The sequence below is a fragment of the Coregonus lavaretus genome, assembly GCF_964263955.1.
Source record: "Coregonus lavaretus genome assembly, chromosome: 38".
Lineage (NCBI taxonomy): Eukaryota > Metazoa > Chordata > Actinopteri > Salmoniformes > Salmonidae > Coregonus > Coregonus lavaretus.
Genome location: NC_140025.1, coordinates 22,708,449 through 22,733,596, shown reverse-complemented (window position 1 = coordinate 22,733,596; position 25,148 = coordinate 22,708,449). Strand labels below are relative to the sequence as shown.

The 25,148-nt window shown below is 48.5% G+C and overlaps 1 protein-coding gene across 1 annotated transcript in view; it reads left to right on the top strand.

The window, feature by feature from the left end:
- Nucleotides 1–23,210, top strand: part of usp53b (ubiquitin specific peptidase 53b) — a gene marked incomplete at its 3' end in the record, with an annotated part of 54,400 nt that extends 31,190 nt beyond the window's left edge. Inside the window, exons 10-14 of the mRNA XM_084155713.1 lie at nucleotides 11,813–12,623; nucleotides 14,874–14,941; nucleotides 20,306–20,384; nucleotides 20,515–21,398; nucleotides 23,134–23,210. Coding sequence (XP_084011839.1) covers nucleotides 11,813–12,623; nucleotides 14,874–14,941; nucleotides 20,306–20,384; nucleotides 20,515–21,398; nucleotides 23,134–23,210 — 1,919 coding nt within the window. The remainder of the gene's footprint in view (nucleotides 1–11,812; nucleotides 12,624–14,873; nucleotides 14,942–20,305; nucleotides 20,385–20,514; nucleotides 21,399–23,133) is intronic.
- Between the last annotated feature and the right edge of the window lie 1,938 nt (nucleotides 23,211–25,148).

Sequence of the window (25,148 nt, the reverse complement as noted above, 5' to 3'; positions counted from 1 at the left end):
GGGAGCTGTGACCTTGCCAAAGCCCCGAATAAACCTCTGATAGTAGTTGGCAAAGCCAAGGAAGCGCTGCACCTCCTTAACCGTGGTTGGAGTCGGCCAATTACGCACGGCTGAAATGCGATCTCCCTCCATCTCCACACCTGTGGTAGTAATGCGGTATCCGAGGAAGGAGATTGACTGCTGGAAAAACTCACACTTCTCTGCCTTGGCATAAATATCATTTTCCAGCAGTCAGACCAGTACCTTGCGAACCAGGGACACATGCTCGGCACACGTAGCGGAATACACCAGGATGTCATCGATGTAGACCACCACACCGCGACCAAGCATGTCCCGAAACACCTCGTTCACAAAGGACTGGAAAACGGATGGAGCATTCATCAAACCGTAGAGCATCACCAGGTATTCATAATGCCCCGAGGTTGTGCTGAATGATGTTTTCCACTCATCCCCTTCCCGAATACGCACCAGGTTGTAGGCACTCCTGAGGTCTAATTTGGTGAAAAAACGGGCCCATGCATTGACTCAATCACTGAAGGAATGCGGGGAAGAGGATAACTAAATCGTACCGTCACCTTATTCAGTGGTCGATAATCAATGCATGGGCGTAAACCGCCATCTTTCTTCTTCACAAAGAAGAAACTCGAGGAAGCAGGTGAAGTGGAGGGACGTATATACCCCTGGCGCAGGGACTCGGTGACGTATGTTTCCATAGCCTCCGTTTCAGCCTGCGACAGTGGATACACATGACTCCTGGGAGGTACAGCGTCTACCCAAAGGTTTATCGCGCAATCCCCCTCCTGATGAGGTGGTAATTTAGTCGCTTGCGTCTTGGAAAACGCGAGCGCCAGATCATGGTATTTTGGGGGAATGTGCATGGTGGGGGTACCGTCTGGACTTTCCACCGTGGTCGCACCAAATGGAAACACCTAGACACCTACCCTGACACTCACGCGACCACCCCGTAAGAACCCTCTGCGGCCAGGAAAATGTGGGGTTGTGAAGGGCTAACCACGGAATACCTAAGACTACAGGGTAAGCAGGAGACTCAATAATCAAAAAAGTGATCTGCTCAACATGCGTCTCCTGTGTAATCATGGTGACTGGTACAGTAACCTCCTTAACCAACCCGGACCCTAATGGTCGACTATCAAGTGCTCTGATGGGGAGTGGAATGGAGAGGGGAACCAATGAAATGCCTTGATGGCGTGCAAATGCCCTGTCCATAAAGTTCCCTGCTGCGCCTGAATCGTCTAGCGCCTTATACTGGGAAACTACCAGGTGATCGGGAAAGGAGATAGATAAGGTACAGTGCGCCGCAAAGGGCTCTGAACAAGTTTGGGTGTTCGTTACCTGGGGTGATGCGTGAGTACCCTGCCTACCGCCTCCAGACCCAAAGGAACGTTGACTACGACGTGAGGTGGATTGTCCCTTCGTGCCACCAGAGTGGCACTGTTGCTGTCCTCCTGCGGTCTCTCGACCTGCGGCTCCCCCCAGCTCCATCTGCTCGGGGTCAGAGTCGTCCGGAGTGGGAACGGGCAGATCCTTACCAGGACGTCCTCTGGCTGCTAGCAGATTGTCCATCCAGATGGCCATGTCCACCAGTTGGGAGACCGATAGCATGGCATCACGGCAGGATGAAGGAGTCAGGCGCAGGAGGTAAAACACCGAAGTTTAGAGTTTATTGCCATTTACATAAATAAAACGCACCCAGCGTCAAAACGAAACTATCACAAGGGAAATATTCCACCTTGGCAATCACAACAGGAAGAGTAGCTCAACCGAGCTACTCGCTCTCACAATAAAACAATCACTCACAAAGACAATGGGAACAGAGGGAACACTTATACACATACTATTTAGGGGAATGAGCACCAGGTGTGTGTGATTGACAAGACAAGACATGACAAGTGGAGTGATGAGAATGGGATCGGCAGTAGCTAGTAAGCCGGTGACGAAGAACGCCGAAACCTGCCCGAACAAGGAGGGGAGGCAGCCTCGGCGGAAGTCGTGACAGTACCCCCCACCTTGACGCGCGGCTCCAGCAGTGCGCCAGCCCCGGCCCCGGGGACGGCCAGGAGAACGCAGAGCAGGGCGAGTCGGATGGCGACGGTGGAAATCCCTCAACAGGGAGAGATCGAGGATGTCCCTCCTTGGGACCCAGCACCGTTCCTCCGGACCATACCCCTACCAATCCATGAGATACTGAAGGCCCCCCACCCGAAGCCTCGAATCCAGTATGGAACGGACTGAGTACGCCGGGGCCCCCTCGATGTCCAGAGGAGATGGAGGAACCTCCCGCACCTCAGACTCCTGGAGCGGACCAGCTACCACCGGCCTGAGGAGAGAAACATGAAACGAGCGGTTAATACGGTAATCAGGGGGGAGTAACAACCTGTATGTAACCTCGTTTATCCTCCTCAGGACTTTAAATGGCCCCACAAACCGCGGGCTCAGCTTCCGGCAGGGCAGGCAGAGGGGTAGATTCTGGGTCGAGAGCCAGACCCGATCCCCCGGTACGAAAACCAGGGCCTCCCTGCGGTGCCGGTCAGCGTTCACCTTCTGACGACGCACGGTGCTCTGGAGGCGAATGTGGGCAGCGTCCCAAGTCTCCTCCGCGCACCAAAACCAGTCATCCACCGCAGGAGTCTCGGTCTGGCTCTGGTGCCACGGTGCCAGGATCGGTTGGTAACCCAAAACACATTGGAAGGGTGTTAGGTTAGTGAAGGAGTGGCGGAGAGAGTTCTGAGCGTATTCCGCCCATGGCAGGAACGCCGACCACTCCCCCGGCCGGTCCTGACAGTAGGTCCACAGGAACCTACCCACATCTTGATTCACCCTTTCCACCTGCCCATTACTCTCGGGGTGAAATCCAGAGGTCAGGCTGACCGAGACCCCAGACGTTCCATGAATGCCTTCCAGACTCTAGACGTGAACTGGGGACCTCAGTCGGACACTATATCCTCTGGTAGCCCGTAGTGCCGGAAGACGTGAGTAAACAGAGCCTCCGCAATTTGTAGGGCCGTGGGGTGCCCGGGCAGAGGAAGGAGGCGGCAGGACTTTGAAAAGCGATCCACAATGACCAGGATAGTGTGTTACCTTGGGAGAGGGGAAGATCAGTAAGAAAATCAATACTAAGCTGAGACCATGGTCGTTGTGGAACTGGTAAAGGTTGTAGCTTACCCGCTGGGAGGTGCCTAAGTGCCTTACTCTGGGCGAACACTGAGCAGGAAGAAACATACACCCTCACGTCCTTAGCCAAGGTAGGCCACCAGTACTTCTCGGTCAGGCAGCGCATTGTACGACTGATACCTGGATGACCATAGGAGGGTGACGTGTGTGCCCAGTAGATCAGACGATCACGGATAAGCGCAGGCAGGTACTGCAGCCCAGCTGGACACTGCAGTGGAGATGGACCTGTGCGTAATGCCTGTGCTATATCCATGTCCATCGCCCACACTACCGGCGCCACAATGCATGAGGCCGGGAGTATGGGGGTGTTGTCTCTGTGCCTCTCCTCTGTGTCATACAGCTGAGACAGTGCGTCTGCCTTAACGTTCTTCGTACCCGGAATGTATGAGAGGGTGAAATCAAAACGGGTGAAGAAGAGGGCCCACCTGGCCTGGCGAGGATTCAGCCTCCTCGCTGCCCGAATGTACTCCAGGTTAAGGTGGTCTGTCCAGACGAGGAAAGGGTGTTTCGCCCCTTCGAGCCAATGCCTCCACACCGTCAAAGCTCGGACAACAGCCAGCAGCTCCCGATCACCAACGTCGTAGTTCTGCTCCGCCGAGCTGAGCTTCTTCGAAAAGAAGGCACAGGGGCGGAGCTTGGGTGGCGTGCCCGAGCGTTGGGATAAGACAGCGCCTATCCCTACCTCGGACGCATCCACCTCCACTACGAACGGTAGTGATGGATCGGGGTGAGCCAGTACCGGGGCTGAGGTGAACAGACCTCAGCAGACCAGCGGAGCCGGGACGGCCCACCCTTCAACAAGGAGGTAATGGGAGCTGTGACCTTGCCAAAGCCCCGAATAAACCTCTGATAGTAGTTGGCAAAGCCAAGGAAGCGCTGCACCTCCTTAACCGTGGTTGGAGTCGGCCAATTACGCACGGCTGAAATGCGATCTCCCTCCATCTCCACACCTGTGGTAGTAATGCGGTATCCGAGGAAGGAGATTGACTGCTGGAAAAACTCACACTTCTCTGCCTTGGCATAAATATCATTTTCCAGCAGTCAGACCAGTACCTTGCGAACCAGGGACACATGCTCGGCGCACGTAGCGGAATACACCAGGATGTCATCGATGTAGACCACCACACCGCGACCAAGCATGTCCCAAAACACCTCGTTCACAAAGGACTGGAAAACGGATGGAGCATTCATCAAACCGTAGAGCATCACCAGGTATTCATAATGCCCCGAGGTTGTGCTGAATGATGTTTTCCACTCATCCCCTTCCCGAATACGCACCAGGTTGTAGGCACTCCTGAGGTCTAATTTGGTGAAAAAACGGGCCCCATGCATTGACTCAATCACTGAAGGAATGCTGGGAAGAGGATAACTAAATCGTACCGTCACCTTATTCAGTGGTCGATAATCAATGCATGGGCGTAAACCGCCATCTTTCTTCTTCACAAAGAAGAAACTCGAGGAAGCAGGTGTAGTGGAGGGACGTATATACCCCTGGCGCAGGGACTCGTGACGTATGTTTCCATAGCCTCCGTTTCAGCCTGCGACAGGGGATACACATGACTCCTGGGAGGTACAGCGTCTACCCAAAGGTTTATCGCGCAATCCCCCTCCTGATGAGGTGGTAATTTAGTCGCTTGCGTCTTGGAAAACGCGAGCGCCAGATCATGGTATTCGGGGGAAATGTGCACGGTGGGGGTACCGTCTGGACTTTCCACCGTGGTCGCACCAAATGGAAACACCTAGACACCTACCCTGACACTCACGCGACCACCCCGTAAGAACCCTCTGCGGCCATGAAAATGTGGGGTTGTGAAGGGCTAACCACGGAATACCTAAGACTACAGGGTAAGCAGGAGACTCAATAATCAAAAAAGTGATCTGCTCAACATGCGTCTCCTGTGTAATCATGGTGACTGGTACAGTAACCTCCTTAACCAACCCGGACACTAATGGTCGACTATCAAGTGCTCTGATGGGAAGTGGAATGGAGAGGGGACCCAATGAAATGCCTTGACGGCGTGCAAATGCCCTGTCCATAAAGTTCCCTGCTGCGCCTGAATCGTCTAGCGCCTTATACTGGGAAACTACCAGGTGATCGGGAAAGGAGATAGATAAGGTACAGTGCGCCGCAAAGGGCTCTGAACAAGTTTGGGTGTTCGTTACCTGGGGTGATGCGTGAGTACCCTGCCTACCGCCTCCAGACCCAAAGGAACGTTGACTACGACGTGAGGTGGATTGTCCCTTCGTGCCACCAGAGTGGCACTGTTGCTGTCCTCCTGCGGTCTCTCGACCTGCGGCTCCCCCCAGCTCCATCTGCTCGGGGTCAGAGTCGTCCGGAGTGGGAACGGGCAGATCCTTACCAGGACGTCCTCTGGCTGCTAGCAGATTGTCCATCCAGATGGCCATGTCCACCAGTTGGGAGACCGATAGCATGGCATCACGGCAGGATGAAGGAGTCAGGCGCAGGAGGTAAAACACCGAAGTTTAGATTTTATTTCCATTTACATAAATAAAACGCACCCAGCGTCAAAACAAAACTATCACAAGGGAAATATTCCACCTTGGCAATCACAACAGGAAGAGTAGCTCAACCGAGCTACTCGCTCTCACAATAAAACAATCACTCACAAAGACAAGGGGAACAGAGGGAACACTTATACACATACTATTTAGGGGAATGAGCACCAGGTGTGTGTGATTGACAAGACAAGACATGACAAGAGGAGTGATGAGAATGGGATCGGCAGTAGCTAGTAAGCCGGTGACGAAGAACGCCGAAACCTGCCTGAACAAGGAGGGGAGGCAGCCTCGGCGGAAGTCGTGACAGTACCCCCCACCTTGACGCGCGGCTCCAGCAGTGCGCCGGCCCCGGCCCCGGGGACGGCCAGGAGGACGCAGAGCAGGGCGAGTCGGATGGCGACGGTGGAAATCCCTCAACAGGGAGAGATCGAGGATGTCCCTCCTTGGGACCCAGCACCGTTCCTCCGGACCGTACCCCTACCATTCCATGAGATACTGAAGGCCCCCCACCCGAAGCCTCGAATCCAGTATGGAACGGACTGAGTACGCCGGGGCCCCCTCGATGTCCAGAGGAGATGGAGGAACCTCCCGCACCTCAGACTCCTGGAGCGGACCAGCTACCACCGGCCTGAGGAGAGAAACATGAAACGAGCGGTTAATACGGTAATCAGGGGGGAGTAACAACCTGTATGTAACCTCGTTTATCCTCCTCAGGACTTTAAATGGCCCCACAAACCGCGGGCTCAGCTTCCGGCAGGGCAGGCAGAGGGGTAGATTCTGGGTCGAGAGCCAGACCCGATCCCCCGGTACGAAAACCAGGGCCTCCCTGCGGTGCCGGTCAGCGTTCACCTTCTGACGACGCACGGTGCTCTGGAGGCGAATGTGGGCAGCGTCCCAAGTCTCCTCCGCGCACCAAAACCAGTCATCCACCGCAGGAGTCTCGGTCTGGCTCTGGTGCCACGGTGCCAGGATCGGTTGGTAACCCAAAACACATTGGAAGGGTGTTAGGTTAGTGGAGGAGTGGCGGAGAGAGTTCTGAGCGTATTCCGCCCATGGCAGGAACGCCGACCACTCCCCCGGCCGGTCCTGACAGTAGGTCCACAGGAACCTACCCACATCTTGATTCACCCTTTCCACCTGCCCATTACTCTCGGGGTGAAATCCAGAGGTCAGGCTGACCGAGACCCCAGACGTTCCATGAATGCCTTCCAGACTCTAGACGTGAACTGGGGACCTCAGTCGGACACTATATCCTCTGGTACCCCGTAGTGCCGGAAGACGTGAGTAAACAGAGCCTCCGCAATTTGTAGGGCCGTGGGGAGCCCGGGCAGAGGAAGGAGGCGGCAGGACTTTGAAAAGCGATCCACAATGACCAGGATAGTGTGTTACCTTGGGAGAGGGGAAGATCAGTAAGAAAATCAATACTAAGCTGAGACCATGGTCGTTGTGGAACTGGTAAAGGTTGTAGCTTACCCGCTGGGAGGTGCCTAGGTGCCTTACTCTGGGCGAACACTGAGCAGGAAGAAACATACACCCTCACGTCCTTAGCCAAGGTAGGCCACCAGTACTTCTCGGTCAGGCAGCGCATTGTACGACTGATACCTGGATGACCATAGGAGGGTGACGTGTGTGCCCAGTAGATCAGACGATCACGGATAAGCGCAGGCAGGTACTGCAGCCCAGCTGGACACTGCAGTGGAGATGGACCTGTGCGTAATGCCTGTGCTATATCCATGTCCATCGCCCACACTACCGGCGCCACAATGCATGAGGCCGGGAGTATGGGGGTGTTGTCTCTGTGCCTCTCCTCTGTGTCATACAGCTGAGACAGTGCGTCTGCCTTAACGTTCTTCGTACCCGGAATGTATGAGAGGGTGAAATCAAAACGGGTGAAGAAGAGGGCCCACCTGGCCTGGCGAGGATTCAGCCTCCTCGCTGCCCGAATGTACTCCTGGTTAAGGTGGTCTGTCCAACAGCCAGCAGCTGGACAACAGCCAGCAGCTCCCGATCACCAACGTCGTAGTTCTGCTCCGCCGAGCTGAGCTTCTTCGAAAAGAAGGCACAGGGGCGGAGCTTGGGTGGCGTGCCCGAGCGTTGGGATAAGACAGCGCCTATCCCTACCTCGGACGCATCCACCTCCACTACGAACGGTAGTGATGGATCGGGGTGAGCCAGTACCGGGGCTGAGGTGAACAGACCTCAGCAGACCAGCGGAGCCGGGACGGCCCACCCTTCAACAAGGAGGTAATGGGAGCTGTGACCTTGCCAAAGCCCCAAATAAACCTCTGATAGTAGTTGGCAAAGCCAAGGAAGCGCTGCACCTCCTTAACCGTGGTTGGAGTCGGCCAATTACGCACGGCTGAAATGCGATCTCCCTCCATCTCCACACCTGTGGTAGTAATGCGGTATCCGAGGAAGGAGATTGACTGCTGGAAAAACTCACACTTCTCTGCCTTGGCATAAATATCATTTTCCAGCAGTCAGACCAGTACCTTGCGAACCAGGGACACATGCTCGGCGCACGTAGCGGAATACACCAGGATGTCATCGATGTAGACCACCACACCGCGACCAAGCATGTCCCGAAACACCTCGTTCACAAAGGACTGGAAAACGGATGGAGCATTCATCAAACCGTAGAGCATCACCAGGTATTCATAATGCCCCGAGGTTGTGCTGAATGATGTTTTCCACTCATCCCCTTCCCGAATACGCACCAGGTTGTAGGCACTCCTGAGGTCTAATTTGGTGAAAAAACGGGCCCCATGCATTGACTCAATCACTGAAGGAATGCGGGGAAGAGGATAACTAAATCGTACCGTCACCTTATTCAGTGGTCGATAATCAATGCATGGGCGTAAACCGCCATCTTTCTTCTTCACAAAGAAGAAACTCGAGGAAGCAGGTGAAGTGGAGGGATGTATATACCCCTGGCGCAGGGACTCGGTGACGTATGTTTCCATAGCCTCCGTTTCAGCCTGCGACAGGGGATACACATGACTCCTGGGAGGTACAGCGTCTACCCAAAGGTTTATCGCGCAATCCCCCTCCTGATGAGGTGGTAATTTAGTCGCTTGCGTCTTGGAAAACGCGAGCGCCAGATCATGGTATTCGGGGGAAATGTGCACGGTGGGGGTACCGTCTGGACTTTCCACCGTGGTCGCACCAAATGGAAACACCTAGACACCTACCCTGACACTCACGCGACCACCCCGTAAGAACCCTCTGCGGCCATGAAAATGTGGGGTTGTGAAGGGCTAACCACGGAATACCTAAGACTACAGGGTAAGCAGGAGACTCAATAATCAAAAAAGTGATCTGCTCAACATGCGTCTCCTGTGTAATCATGGTGACTGGTACAGTAACCTCCTTAACCAACCCGGACCCTAATGGTCGACTATCAAGTGCTCTGATGGGAAGTGGAATGGAGAGGGGAACCAATGAAATGCCTTGACGGCGTGCAAATGCCCTGTCCATAAAGTTCCCTGCTGCGCCTGAATCGACTAGCGCCTTATACTGGGAAACTACCAGGTGATCGGGAAAGGAGATAGATAAGGTACAGTGCGCCGCAAAGGGCTCTGAACAAGTTTGGGTGTTCGTTACCTGGGGTGATGCGTGAGTACCCTGCCTACCGCCTCCTGACCCAAAGGAACGTTGACTACGACGTGAGGTGGATTGTCCCTTCGTGCCACCAGAGTGGCACTGTTGCTGTCCTCCTGCGGTCTCTCGACCTGCGGCTCCTCCCAGCTCCATCTGCTCGGGGTCAGAGTCGTCCGGACTGGGAACGGGCAGATCCTTACCAGGACGTCCTCTGGCTGCTAGCAGATTGTCCATCCAGATGGCCATGTCCACCAGTTGGGAGACCGATAGCATGGCATCACGGCAGGATGAAGGAGTCAGGCGCAGGAGGTAAAACACCGAAGTCCAGAGTTTATTCCGTTTACATAAATAAAACTCACCCAGCGTCAAAACGAAACTATCACAAGGGAAATATTCCACCTTGGCAATCACAACAGGAAGAGTAGCTCAACCGAGCTACTCGCTCTCACAATAAAACAATCACTCACAAAGACAAGGGGAACAGAGGGAACACTTATACACATACTATTTAGGGGAATGAGCACCAGGTGTGTGTGATTGACAAGACAAGACATGACAAGTGGAGTGATGAGAATGGGATCGGCAGTAGCTAGTAAGCCGGTGACGAAGAACGCCGAAACCTGCCCGAACAAGGAGGGGAGGCAGCCTCGGCGGAAGTCGTGACAGTACCCCCCACCTTGACGCGCGGCTCCAGCAGTGCGCCGGCCACGGCCCCGGGGACGGCCAGGAGGACGCAGAGCAGGGCGAGTCGGATGGCGACGGTGGAAATCCCTCAACAGGGAGAGATCGAGGATGTCCCTCCTTGGGACCCAGCACCGTTCCTCCGGACCGTACCCCTACCATTCCATGAGATACTGAAGGCCCCCCACCCGAAGCCTCGAATCCAGTATGGAACGGACTGAGTACGCCGGGGCCCCCTCGATGTCCAGAGGAGGTGGAGGAACCTCCCGCACCTCAGACTCCTGGAGCGGACCAGCTACCACCGGCATGAGGAGAGAAAAATGAAACGAGCGGTTGATACGGTAATCAGGGGGGAGTAACAACCTGTACGTAACCTCGTTTATCCTCCTCAGGACTTTAAACGGCCCCACAAACCGCGGGATCAGCTTCCGGCAGGGCAGGCGGAGGGGTAGATTCTGGGTCGAGAGCCAGACCCGATCCCCCGGTACGAAAACCGGGGCCTCCCTGCGGTGCCGGTCAGCTTTCGCCTTCTGACGACGCACGGCGTTCTGGAGGCGAATGTGGGCAGTGTCCCAAGTCTCCTCCGCGCACCAAAACCAGTCATCCACCGCAGGAGCCTCGGTCTGGCTCTGGTGCCACGGTGCCAGGATCGGTTGGTAACCCAAAACACATTGGAAGGGTGTTAGGTTAGTGGAGGAGTGGCGGAGAGAGTTCTGAGCGTATTCCGCCCATGGCAGGAACGCCGACCACTCCCCCGGCCGGTCCTGACAGTAGGTCCACAGGAACCTACCCACATCTTGATTCACCCTTTCCACCTGCCCATTACTCTCGGGGTGAAATCCAGAGGTCAGGCTGACCGAGACCCCAGACGTTCCATGAATGCCTTCCAGACTCTAGACGTGAACTGGGGACCTCAGTCGGACACTATATCCTCTGGTACCCCGTAGTGCCGGAAGACGTGAGTAAACAGAGCCTCCACAATTTGTAGGGCCGTGGGGAGACCGGGCAGAGGAAGGAGGCGGCAGGACTTTGAAAAGCGATCCACAACGACCAGGATAGTGTGTTACCTTGGGAGAGGGGAAGATCAGTAAGAAAATCAATACTAAGCTGAGACCATGGTCGTTGTGGAACTGGTAAAGGTTGTATCTTACCCGCTGGGAGGTGCCTAGGTGCCTTACTCTGGGCGAACACTGAGCAGGAAGAAACCTGCCCGAACAAGGAGGGGAGGCAGCCTCGGCGGAAGTCGTGACAACCTAAAACAGAATATTCAGAGAAAATTATGTAATATTGTCTTTTAGCGTATCTGGACGATGTTGGAAGGCGTTGTATCCTAATATCAAATATCTTTATCTTTTACGATATAAACCTTGGACCAAGTGCAGGAGATTTTCTTCTCTCAATCGAGCCATTCATTTTTTATGCAACATTTATCCAATCCTGAGAAATATATTGAAAAACGACCTAGATCAAGCTTATATATAGATTCTAGGCCTAAATACATTTTACAATGCTACACATGTACAATATGCATGCTTGGCACACTAAAACAAAAATGCTGTTTCTTACATATTTAGGATCTTAATTTGATCTCCCTGTTGCAGGAGGACTTTCCTGCAATCTAGGAAATGTGAAATGTGTAGTGTATTTGAGAATTAAAATTTCAGACTTGATTTGCCCTAATGTATCAACCCCTACAAAATTGTCCATTAATTATAATCCACATAATAATTAACATTTCCTGTTGCTGCAGGATTATTGTCCTGCTGTAGCAAACTGGCACAAATTAAGATCCTACGTCTGTATGTCACTTCCTGTTTAGATATGGCCTATGCCAGATCCCCTCCTGAGGGCGGGCGGAGGCAGCACGCCGACCAGAGGTTGCGAGGCGGCAGTAGCACCCGGGCTGACAAGTTGTCATCCTCCCACCAGAGCAGAGCTTCCCAGGACCCACGCTCTCAATCCGGTGCCCCTGGCAGACACAGTTGGAGACAGGAAACCTCCCCTACTCACCATGAACAGGACGGCAGCCAGGACGCGTGGGAGAAGGGTGGCGTGTCGGGAGCGGGCCACAACAAAGCCAAGCCCTCCTGGAGGCCCATCCGGGAAGTTCTGAACGTTGACAGCGTCTTGAACGACCTTGAACGGCGGCAACAACAGCAGCAGCACGGCGGCGGCGGTAGCCCCCGGCTTGCTAAACCCTCCTGTCAGGAGAGGCCGCACGGCAGCGAACGGGACAACCAGGACTGGAAAAAAGAGAGGGAAAGGGATAAAGAGCGGGAACGAGAGCGTCTCAGGATGAGGGAAGAGCGCAAGCAGCAGAAGTGCTTGATGACGATTTACGAGGACGAGCAGCGGCAGGAGACAGAGAGCCACAGCTCCCTCGAATCGGAGGGCAGGGCAAGTGGGCACGGCGATTGGGCCGGTGGAGGAGTTGGGAGCAGCGGTGGTGGGAGGGCCAAGGGCGGGCCAAAGGCCCTGTTGCGCAGCGACACCTGGACCATCCAGAGGACTGAGTCGGGATACGAGAGCAGCGACCGGCTGAGCAGCGGCTCCACCAACCCTGACTCGCCCGGGGTGGACAACTTTGCCGGGAAGGAGCAGCGGTTGACACCAGAGGTGCAGTCTCAGAGGTATGTGTGACAGACTGGGGTTTGAAAACGGACCTAGATACCAGGCTTTAGCCTGCTGAGCTAAAGCCTAGGAGCATAGGTTAATGCCAGGTGTGCAGTCACAGAGGTGGACTTTGTTTACATTCAAGTCTTGTATTAAGTGACTGTAATGCACTATTCATTAAGTTTAATCGAGTTCATAGGTCGACACCTAATAAACTTGCCTTATATTTGTTTATATATATTTTTTGTCTTTTCAGGGGACCCATGTGTTTCCAAACAATAATACAATGAATTTGACACTTTAAATATCACACAAGGATGGTTGCACCAAATCAAATCAAATCAAATTGTATTTGTCACATGCGCCGAATACAACAGGTGTAGACTTTACTGTGAAATCCTTACTTACAAGCCCTTAACCAACAATGCAGTTTTAAGAAAATAGAGTTAAGAAAATATTTACTAAATAAAAGGCTATGTACAGGGGGTACCGGTACCGAGTCAATGTGCGGGGGTACAGGTTAGACGAGGTAATTTGACACCGCCTAGTATATAGGAAGCTTGGCCCCATGTACTGGGCCGTATGCACTACCCTCTGTAGCGCTTTACAGTCGGATGCAGAGAAGTTGCCATACCAGGCGGTGATGCAACCGGTCAGGATGCTCTCGATGGTGCAGCTGTCAAACTTTTTGAGGATCTGGGGACCCATGCCAAATATTTTCAGTCTCCTGAGGGGGAAAAAGCGTTGTCGTGCCTTCTTCACAACTTTATTGGTGTGTTTGGACCGTGATTGTTGGTGATGTGGACACCAAGGAACTTGAAACTCTCGACCCGCTCCACTACAGCCCCGTCGATGTGAATGGGGGTGTGTTCGGACCTCCTTTTCCTGTAGTCCACGATCATCTCCTTTGTCTTGCTCACGTTGAGGGAGAGGTTGTTGTCCTGGCACCGCACTGCCAAGTCTCTGACCTCCTCCCTATAAGTTGTCTCATTCTTTGTCTGTGATCAGGCCTACCACTGTTGTGTCGTCAGCAAACTTAATGATGGTGTTGGAGTTGTGCTTGGCCATACAGTCGTAGGTGAACAGGGAGTACAGGAGGGAACTAAGCACGCACCCCTGAGGGGCCCCCGTGTTGAGGATCAGCGTGGCAGATGTATTTTTGTCTACCCTTACCACCTGGGGGCCGTCAGGAAGTCCAGGATCCAGATGCAGGGGGAGGTGTTTAGTCCCAGGTCCTTAGCTTAGTGATGAGCTTTGTGGGCACTATGATGTTGAACACTGAGCTGTAGTCAATGAACAGCATTCTCACATAGGTGTTCCTTTTGTCCAGGTGGGAAAGGGCAGTGTGGAGTGCGATTGAGATTGCGTCATCTGTGGATCTGTTGGGGCGGTATGCGAATTGGAGTGGGTCTAGGGTTTCCGGGATGATGGTGTTGATGTGAGCCATGACCAGCCTTTCAAAGCACTTCATGGCTACCGACATGAGTGCTACAGGGCTGTAGTCATTTAGGCTGTTACCTTTGCTGTCTTGGGCACAGGGACTATGGTGGTGTGCTTGAAACATGTAGGTATTGCAGCCTCGGTCAGTGAGAGGTTGAAAATGTAATTGAAGACACTTGTCAGTTGGTCCGTGCATACTCTGAGTACACGTCCTGGTAATCCGTCTGGCCCTGAGGCCTTGTGAATGTTGACCTATTTAAAGGTCTTGCTCACATCGGCTACGGAGAGCGTGATCGCACAGTCGTCTGGAACAGCTGGTGCTCTCATGCATGCTTCAGTGTTGCTTGCCTCGAAGCGAGCATAAAAGGCATTTAGCCCGTCTGGTAGGTTCGCGTCACTGGGCAGCTCGCGGCTGGGTTTCCCTTTGTAGTCCGTAATAGTTTGCAAGCCCTGCCACATCCGACGAGTATCAGAGCCGGTGTAGTAGGATTCAATCTTAGTCCTGTATTGACGCTTTGCCTGTTTGATGATTCGTCTGAGGTAGCAAAACTGTCCTGTAGCGTAGCATCCGTGTCATCTGACAACTTCCGTATTGAACGAGTCGCTGGTACTTCCTGCTTTAGTTTTTGCTTGTAAGCAGGAATCAGGAGGATATAATTATCGTCAGATTTGCCATGTGACATGCCAGTAGAAATTAGGTAAAACGAATGTAAGTTTGCCTGCATCCATCATAAACTTCATCTCTTGGGTGCATCACAACGATCTTACTCTCCGAAGTCCATTTTGGCAGAGTTGTTTCAGAGTTTAAATTGTCTTATTTTTTTCAGCAGAGGTCAGCTTCACCCAAACAGCTGCGATTCAAAACCTGATGCGGTACACTCCCCTTTGCATCAAGGTAAGTGGATGTTCTGAGCTTTCGAGAGTGTGTGTTTAATATAGAAGTTATTTTACAGAAGTATGATCTTAATTTGATCGCTCTTTTGTTGCTGAGAATTTTCCTGCACATCAGGAAATTCAGATGAGCTTCATGATTTACATAAATTCACTGAAAACATGCAATAACACACAGTTATATTAACAGTATTTCACTTTTCATGTAGCCTAATTTTGGCCAGCTAATAGCCTAACCACTAATATAGCCTAACCACCGATCAAGCAACATGCTGCAGGATCATTTTTGCTGCGACAATACTGGTCCACTTAAGATCCTACAGCTGTAGTACTGTATGTTTTGAAGGTTCATCGTTTGTAGTTTAAATTGAAAGACAGTCATGTTTTCTCTAAGGGACAGTTGGAAAATTTACTGGGGTGGGAGGGATTGTCCAAAACAGGGGAGGGTTGTGTGTTTTTTTATTGGGCAAAGGGGAGGGTAGTACGTTTTTTCCTTTTTGCAGGTTTTCATGTCTTCCATATAGTCAATTTCCTCATCTGTTTGCATGCGCCTCCCCTATCATGGTGTTTTGGCACTACGCTTATACACTAACGCAGTGCCTTGCGAAAGTATTCACCCCCTTGGCGTTTTTCCTATTTTGTTGCATTACAATCTGTAATTTAAATGGATTTTTATTTGGATTTCATGTAATGGACATAGATACACAAAATAGTCCAAATTGGTGAAGTGAAATTTTAAAAAATTACTTGTTTCAAAGAATTCTAAAAAATAAATAACGGAAATGTGGTGCGTGCATATGTATTCACCCCCTTTGCTATGAAGTCCCTAAATAAGATCTGGTGCAACCAATTCATAATTAGTTAAATAAAGTCCACCTATGTGCAATCTAAGTGTCACGTGATCTCATTATATATATACCTGTTCTGAAAGGCCCCAGAGTCTGCAACACCACTAATCAAGGGGCACCACCAAGCAAGCGGCACCATGAAGACCAAGGAGCACTCCAAACAGGTCAGGGATAAAGTTGTGGAGAAGTACAGATTAGGGTTGGGTTATATAAAAATATCAGAAACTTTGAACATCCCACGGAGCACCATTAAATCCATTATTAAAAAATTGAAAGAATATGTGGGAGACTCCCCAAACATATGGAAGAAGGTACTCTGGTCAGATGAGACTAACATTTTTGGCGAGTCTCCCACATGCTATGTCTGGCGCAAACCCAACACCTCTCATCACCCCAAGAACACCATCCCCACAATGAAGCATGGTGGTGGCAGCATCATGCAGTGGGGATGTTTTTCATCGACATGGACTGGGAAACTGGTCAGAATTGAAGGAATGTTGGATGGCGCTAAATACAGGGAAATTATTGAGGGAAACCTGTTTCAGTCTTTCAGATATTTGAGACTGGGACGGAGGTTCACCTTCCAGCAGGACAATGACCCTAAGCATACTGCTTCAAAGTGGTAGGCATGTTGTGTAAATCAAATGATACAAACCCCCCCAAAAATCAATTTTAATTCCAGGTTGTAAGGCATCAAAATAGGAGAAATGCCAAGGTGGGTGAATTCTTTCGCAAGCCACTGTATATGGAAAAGTATGTGTACACCCCTTCAAATTAGTGGATTCGGCTATTTCAGCAACACCCGTTGCTGACAGGTGTATAAAATTGAGCAAACAGCCATGCAATCTCCATAGACAAACATTGGCAGTAGAATGGCCTTAATGAAGAGCTCAGTGACTTTCAACGTGGCACCGTCATAGGATTCCACCTGTATGTGCTAGCTGGCTATCCTGCACCAATCCCAGAATGTTGTGGGAAAGTTGTATGCAAAATAACCATAGGACAACCACGTACTCACCAAGCTCTAAGAAACATATGGTTCACAGAACATTATGTGCTAGCTGGGTAGTCTGCCAGTCAAATGTCTATACTGCCCTCTATCCATAGTGACAATCGTGGTAGGTGAATCGTTTGTCCAGATCTGCAATAGGTTAACTATCAGTCACACCACAGATAAAATCATTTAAATCTTCACCAATTTTCAATATAAATCCACAAGATAGAGGAATAGCTGATTGGCTAGCGGAGAGGCCAGGTGCGTCATTGCGCATGAAAAAACAATGAAGACACACAGCTCAAAAAGATCCCGGATTGATCTTGTTTAGGGACAGTAAAATGATCCTACCTAGTCTAGTTTACAACACAATGTGGGAATATTAATAATTGCATTATTGTTTTTCAAGTGTACAATTGAGTAAAATTCTACTCGAGGCTGTAAACTGCAGTGAAATTGTCATTTGATTAATGGTGCAAAAACCCTGTTATTTGAATGTTTCATTCCATTTGGATCAATTGTGGGTCTACTCTAAACAGATTATAGAAAGGCACAGTAGCAGGACAGTCTGGCTGTATTTTTACTTCGGATACTGATGCGCTGTCTGTTGCCTATCATGATTCTCAGAAGTCGTCCTCTATAGTGTGTCCACATAGGCCTATGCTCCCAGCAGGCCCGTTATTCAGGAAAGTATAACAAGCTTTCTGCCTCCTTTCCGATCCGAGCAGCTATTCCTCAAACTAGAACCTAACGCTTCAATATAGCCTAAATATTTGTCATTTCAGTTTTTAAATGAATTATCTTTTATGTGTGGCATAAACAGAACTACTCACAATGTTTTAATCTGATTAGGCTACTTCAAAAGTCTCCCGTCGGCTCCCTGCTCACATTCATCCACTCCACTCTAAATCATTCCATCATCCAAACTGCGCAATGGCCATTTGATTAATGGAAAGAGCCATCTGTTACAAAACACAAAAAAGTTTCATGACATTTAGAGATTGTCAAACCAAGCCTTCAATACTGAGTAGGGAGGAATGTATTTTCTGTTTGTCGAGACTGACATACTCTACTTGGTTGTGGTGTTGAAGACACAAACCGTGATGATAAGCGCTCAAAGTTGGTAATCGGTATGCAGTTATGTGTTGCTTATTGGTTGTGTGTGGTGCATTGACACATGGTGGTAATAATTATTTCTACTTTAATTTTCTGAGTTGGGAGGGTGTGCAAAAATGTTACAGTACAAGGGGAGGGTCATGTGATATAGAGTTGCATTCATAACACAAAAGCTCTCAGAACACTTTGTGTTATTCTTACAAAGGTCTAGCATTATAACTGCAAAATCATAGTAATAGTTCTAAGTCAATACAATACATAATGTATCTTCTATCTACCCTTGATAAAATGTTCAGATTGTATTATAAGATGACTTTGCATTTAAATTTGAGCAAAGACCAAATCCTCAGTGTTTTGAAAAGAGATATACCAGTATTATCTTCCCATCCCCCATACCAACGTTTCAGGGAAACATAGGCTTTAAAAAAGAAGGAAAAGCAGATTACGGCACCGTTCCTTTTGATCCCCTGATTTAATGGTGCTGGATTATGGCCAACCGAATATGGGGGCAATAGGCCCTAAACGCAAAGGACCTTTGTCATGATTGCACAGCTCTGGTGAGTCATGCAAAACCAAGCCCTTCAAATCTCTTACGTTCTAATCTGCACTAGCTATTTAAAAACCATGACGATTTCCGAGAAGAAAACGCTAAATTAACCTAGCGTGGAAATAGATTTTGAGCCGAGCTAACAAAAGGCAGACCTTTGCTACTGTAAATAGCAGTACTGTAAGTGTCACGTCAAAATCTATCAGACATGTGTAGTGTACAGTAGGATATGTGTTGTTTAGTACTGTAGGTCTCTGACTATTTTCCACACTGAGAATGATGGTAGGCAAAACATAAAAATACAGTAACATCCTGACAGTTACATCCTGATTTGTTGTTGTCATGTTGAGAGGTTGATCTTATTAAACCTTGCCTAAGCATGACCCCCTTGATTTGTTTACCTAGAGGGAGTTTGTTGCAGTCTGTCCTGATAGCTAGATTCTAGATTTGTAGATTCGGTGCTCGCTACATCTTTTGACAGGATGCACAAATCCTATGTGAATTTGAAGGAAAAGATCACCTTCTATTCACATTTTATCCTATGTGTATTTAATGAAAAATATGATATTCTATGCCATTGTATCCTATGTGTATTTGAGGGGCCAGAGTATGGCATTTTAGTCACGTTTTATCCTATGTGGGTTCAAAGGCTAAAGAGGACATTTTAGTCACATAAAAAAATATATGAAAACACAGTATGGGTGAATAAACATACACAGAATGCCAATTTGGATTGTGCGCTGGTTGACTGTTGGTCTCTAGAATGCCCACCTGTTGATTTAACCTGTTCACCCATTAAGCCCCTCCACATTCATTAATCTGACAGTAATCCCCAAATGTTTGTTCAGATGCCGCAGCTGGACTTGACTGTTTCTGCCTTAGTCATTGTTGTAAATATGTTAGCTTGTGTGTAGAGCGCTGTGTGCTCTAGTAGGATATGTTCCCTGTAAAATATATAAAAGCTAAGCTATTCAAAGCTTTTATTGCAACTGAATCAAGTGAGTGCTGGTCCCTTTTTTAAATTTTCATGTGATTGAGTGTTGACTGCAAGCACTCTTTCATTGTTTTATGCAAGAGCATATAGTTGACCATGTTTTATCCCTTTACCTGAATACGTTAGCTTATAGCAATGCTTCCTTCTACAGTCAAGCCTGTGTTAATCTAGAGCCAAACCAACTCCCACAGCTTTTATCCTTGCATGGACCTCTAGGTCAGTGGCAGAAGAAAAAAATAACACATCTATTTTTAAAGTGGATGAATTTAGCATGCATGCTGCCTCCTGCTGTGCTGGCCCGTCTGCCAATTGGTCGATCTGGCGGCAGGTCCAATGGCGGTGGAGATCAACCCTGTGCTGCCACCATGCGTCATAAAAACAGAACTGCTTTTACTCTTCCAACTCACTGGCACTGTGAGAGAAATAGGCCATTCCCTATTTCTCTCTCTCTCTCTCTCTCTCTCTCTCTCTCTCTCGCTCTCTCTCTCTCGCTCTCTCTCTCTCTCTCTAATGTCTCTCCTGTGTGTTGCTCTCTTCTCTGCAATTAGGTGTCAGTTTCTGTGTCTCTCGAAAATTGAGGTTTAAATGAAAATGTCATAGACTTTTCCTATTTTATAAATCATGAATAAATAGACCTGATTAACTGTTGATTGAATTTGTTTCAGTGGAATCACCCCCAAGTTTTATTACTTTTCCCTTTTGGACAAAATATCAAGATTTAATGTGGGGGAAAGCTATCCATACTTTATAAATAATGTAAAAAAAGAACTCCATAAAATGTTGGTGATTGCGTCATTTTGGGGTTTCATTTTCTTTTTTGTCTTAAGCAGTGAGTGTGTTCATTTCAGCTTTGTCTATCTATCTTCTAGGCAAACATCAACTGACAACTCAGGGAAAGAACTGCGACCATCAAGTTTCACATCTCCTGAAATGTAGTCCAAGTTCAAGGTAATGTACCAACTTGAATATTGTTATTGTTTTTGATATGTTTAATGTCGTTAATTGTCAATGTGTACATCCATATTTTGTGCACTAAAAAATTATATTGTGTTCTATACTATTGTATTCTATTCAACAGACGAAAATTTAGATACAGCCCCGGCAGTTCTAAGAAAGGAGTTGGTCCAGAGAGGGACGCTGGCTCCTCAGACAACAGGAGCAGTCACATAATGGAATCGCCAGAGATGAGTAACAACAACAGAGGTGGTCACCATGGTGACAGCCCCGCCCTGCGGCGCTTGGGTAAAACCAGCAGCTCGGAGTGGAACAGCTCCGACGACCTGGCTGGGATTCTCTCGGAACCAGAGGACAGTGCCTACCGCTCCAGCAACAGCGAGCCCCTTCTGTCCGAGTCGCCCTGCCCCTGTCCCCCCCACCACCTGGCCTTCCACCAACCCCCCCATATTGAACTGGGAGAGCCCTCATCTCAACATCAGCCCGCCACGCCGCCACTGCCTCACCCCAAAGCCGCCCAGCGAGCCTCCCCTCACCAGGGGGATGTTGGCCGCCACTGCTTCCGTCCCAGGCTACTCCAAGAGCCCTCCCAGACCAGCCCCCGGCCAAGCGTCCGGCCCACCCCGGCCTCACATGCCCCCAGCCCCAACCGGAGGTCGGAATCCAATGGCCCTCTGCAGAGGCCCTCGTCGGGTGCCAGCTCCAAGTCGGGCTCGGACCCAGAGAGGAGTAACCCGTCGTCGGGCGAAAGCGAGGAGAGGCTCCCCATCTGCAGGCCACCTGGAGCCGAGTCGGCGGCAGCCAAAGGGGTTTCCCTCACCACGTACTTCAGCGTGGACAATTGCATGACGGACACGTACAGACAAAAGTACCATCACCAGCGACCCCTCCTACTCTCGGCTATTGTGCCCCGAGCACCGACTGAGCCACGAGAACTCCCCAGCCACCACCTGCACCCCGCAAACTCACACTCCATGCTTCACCCGCCCAAAACCCGGCCTGATGCAGGTAAGCTTGGACAGTCATAGCGGCTTGTAAAAACACCTACAGGCATTCATGTACACTGTTCCAAAATGACTTCTTCTCCTCATACTGTACAAGTGGTCTCCACAATAAAATTACAACCCTAATAAAGCATAAATATAAAGCATCAACATCTTTTAAATGCTGGCATCTGCCCAGAATTAGCTTTGACATCATCTGTAAAAATATATATTTATTTTTCATGTGTGTTTTTGCACACATGAAAGTATTCAGACCCCTTGACTTTTTCCACATTTTGTTACGTTACAGCCTTATTCTAAAATGGATTAAATTGTTTTTCATCAATCTGCACACAATACCCCATAATGACAAAGCAAAAACAGGTTTTTAGAAATATCACATTTACATACGTTTTCAGACCCTTTACTCTTTGTTGAAGCACCTTTGGCAGCGATTACAGCCTCAAGTCTTATTGGGTATGATGCTACAAGCTTGGCACACCTGTATTTGGGGAGTTTCTCCCATTCTTCTCTGCAGATCCACTCAAGCTCTGTCAGGTTGGATGTGTAGCGTCGATGCACAGCTATTTTCAGGTCCATCCAGAGATGTTAGATCGGGTTCAAGTCCGGGCTCTGGCTGGGCCACTCAAGGACATTCAGAGACTTGTCCCGAAGCCAATGCTGCGTTGTCTTGGCTGTGTGCTTAGGGTTGTTGTCCTGTTGGAAGGTGAACCTTCGCCCCAGTCTGAGGACCTGAGCGCTCTGGAGCAGGTTTTCATCAAGGATCTCTATGTACTTTGCTCCATTCATCTTTCCCTCGATCCTGACTAGTCTCCCAGTCCCTGCCGCTGAAAAACATCCCCACAGCATGATGTTGCCACCACCATGCTTCATTGTAGGGATGGTGCCAGGTTTCCTCCAGATGTGACGCTTGGCATTCAGGCCAAAGTGTTCAATCTTGGTTTCATCAGACCAGATAATCTTGTTTCTCATGGTCTGAGAGTCTTTAGGTGCCTTTTGGCAAACTCCAAGTGGGCTGTCATGTGCCTTTTACTGAGGAGCGCTTCCATCTGGCCACTCTACCGTAAAGGCCTGATTGGTGGAGTGCTGCAGAGATGGTTGTCCTTCTGGAAGGTTCTCCCATCTCCACAGAGGAACTCTGGAGCTCTGTCAGAGTGACCATCGGGTTCTTGGTCACATCCCTGACCAAGGCCCTTCTCCCCTGATTGTTCAGTTTGGACGGGTGGCCAGCTCTAGGAAGAGTCTTGGTGGTTCCAAACTTCTTCCATTTAAGAATGATGGAGGCCACTGTGTTCTCCGGACAATTTCTTTAACCTCATGGCTTGGTTTTTGCTCTGACATGCACTGTCAACTGTGGGACCTTATATAGAAAGGTGTGTGCCTTTCCAAATCATGTCCTATCAATTGAATTCACCACAGTTGGACTCCAATCAAGTTGTAGAAACATCTCAAGGATGATCAATGGAAACAGGATGTACCTGAGCTCAATTTAGAGTCTCATAGCAAAGGGTCTGAATACTTATGTTAATACGGCATTTATGTTTTTTTATTCATAATACATTTGTAAAAATGTCTAAAAACCTGTTTTCGCTTTGTAATTATGGGGTATTATGTGTAGATTCATGAGGGAAGAAAATAATTTTATCCATTTTAGAATAAGGCTGTAACGTAACAAAATGTGGAAAAAGTCAAGGGGTCTGAATCCTTTCTACATTGTTTTGTTTTTTCCACAAAAACAGGCCATAACAGCAATAAGCCCACTGCTAAATGGAACCCAGTTACAGCCAAAGGACTGGACGAGCGTGGCTATTTGTGACAGTATAACCTGGTAAGTGATATGCTGTGACCTTTCAGGAATAGCCATGTATTCCTCTTATCAGCACCTTTTTGATGGCTCCGCTACCAGATCCTTCAATGCATACAGATGTAGTTTCTTTTGTGCAAGCATCACAGCATGGCATGCTGCACTCACCTGGGTGAAAATCAGTGAGAGAAAGGCAAACACAAAATAATGTAATTTCCCTGGTGATGATGAGGACACATGACATTTCTTATTTTAATTTAATGCAGTAAAAAAATAGATATATATTCATCTGTATACTAGAACTTAAACTTTGCGACTAAAGTCATACCGCATATTTTTTTAAATCACGATAACTGTGATGGTAACAGGAAGTTTTGATCCAATTTTATAAAAGCCAACAGATCATTTGTTTGATCGCCGTGGGATTTTTTTGTGTCTGTAAAATGTATCATGTGAGAAATGCCGGTGGAAACGCCGGTGGAAACGCCTTTATGCACAAATATTGATATAATAACCATCGTATCGAATTAAACTTGGAGTCATGCGATGATATGGTGTGTGGTCCCACTATGACTCGGTAAACCATGCAGTTTATTATGCTACAGATAATAAGTTATGATGAACTTCACAGGGTGGTGAAAGTACACAGTGATCTTGATGCTCCGTTACAATAAATATTGAAGGTCTTATTCTGGTGACATGATGATCGATGCTTGACAGCCATTTGACAAATAAAAATATACTTGCTCTTATACATAATAATCTCATAATGTAGACTACCCGCACAGCCTACCCGCACTGTTTCTGATAGTTTCTGGTTGAAAATACAATCTACACATTACCTTATAATCAGCAGGTTTGCATGGGTGGGAGTTTTACCATGCGGTAAATTGGTTAATTTACCAATAACAAAGAAAGTCCCAAACCTCTCTGCCAATAACAGCTAGTTTTCAGTTTTCCCCTCCCCACTCAGACCACTCCCAGACAGTTCTAGCAAAATATTTGTTTGAGAAAAGTTTTTTTGCATAAAGCAATTTTTGCCCATTTTAATGGCAATCAATTACAGTAAGGTACTTAATTGTTACCCAGAAACAATTTGATATTGATATATAAACGGCTACATTGGGCCTTTAAGATAAATGCACTAACTAAGCTGCTCTACATAATAGTGTCTGATAAATGACTAAAATGTAAACGTAAACAAGCAAAAATAAGAGCTGAGAAATGCACAACCAATAAACCAGACTTGGGTCGAATACATAGGTCGAATACTTTAAATACTTCAAAATATATGTTAATTAAATAAATATAGTTTGTGTGGTGCACTTCTGGTACTATTGCATTGGTTTCATTGTACTCAACCAAATGAAATGAAACTCCAATATTTGAAAATATTTGACATAATATATTTTACCCAGGTCTGCAATACAAGAAGTGTGTAAGGACAAGAGAGGTTTTTGGCAACAAGCTCTATAACACACATTGGTAATGTGGTCCTCTGTAGCTCAGTTGGTAGAGCATGGCACTTGCAACACCAGGACAGTGGTTTCAATTCCCAGGACCCCTCATACATAAACAATGTATGTATGCTTTGAATAAAAGCGTCTGCTAAATGGCATTTCCTTTCTTAAGGTAAACGGTGAAAATGTACTCATAGCGTATACATATGATCCATATCATAATAATCTACTGTCTTCTTCTTACTTATAGGTCTGATGTACATTAAAAATAAGCTATTGAACTGGATGCCAAAGAGTCTGCTGACTGGAAAAGTGTTGCTCCCAGAACTTTAGTTGAAATCAGTATCAAATGCCAAATCATTGATGCACTGTGGGTTACAGAAGTGCTTATATGTATTTTGAAGTAAGATACAGTTTGATAGTCCACTGACAGAGAGAAAAATGTTTCTGTATGTTGATAGATGAGTTGGAAATTGGAAAGGGCAGTCCA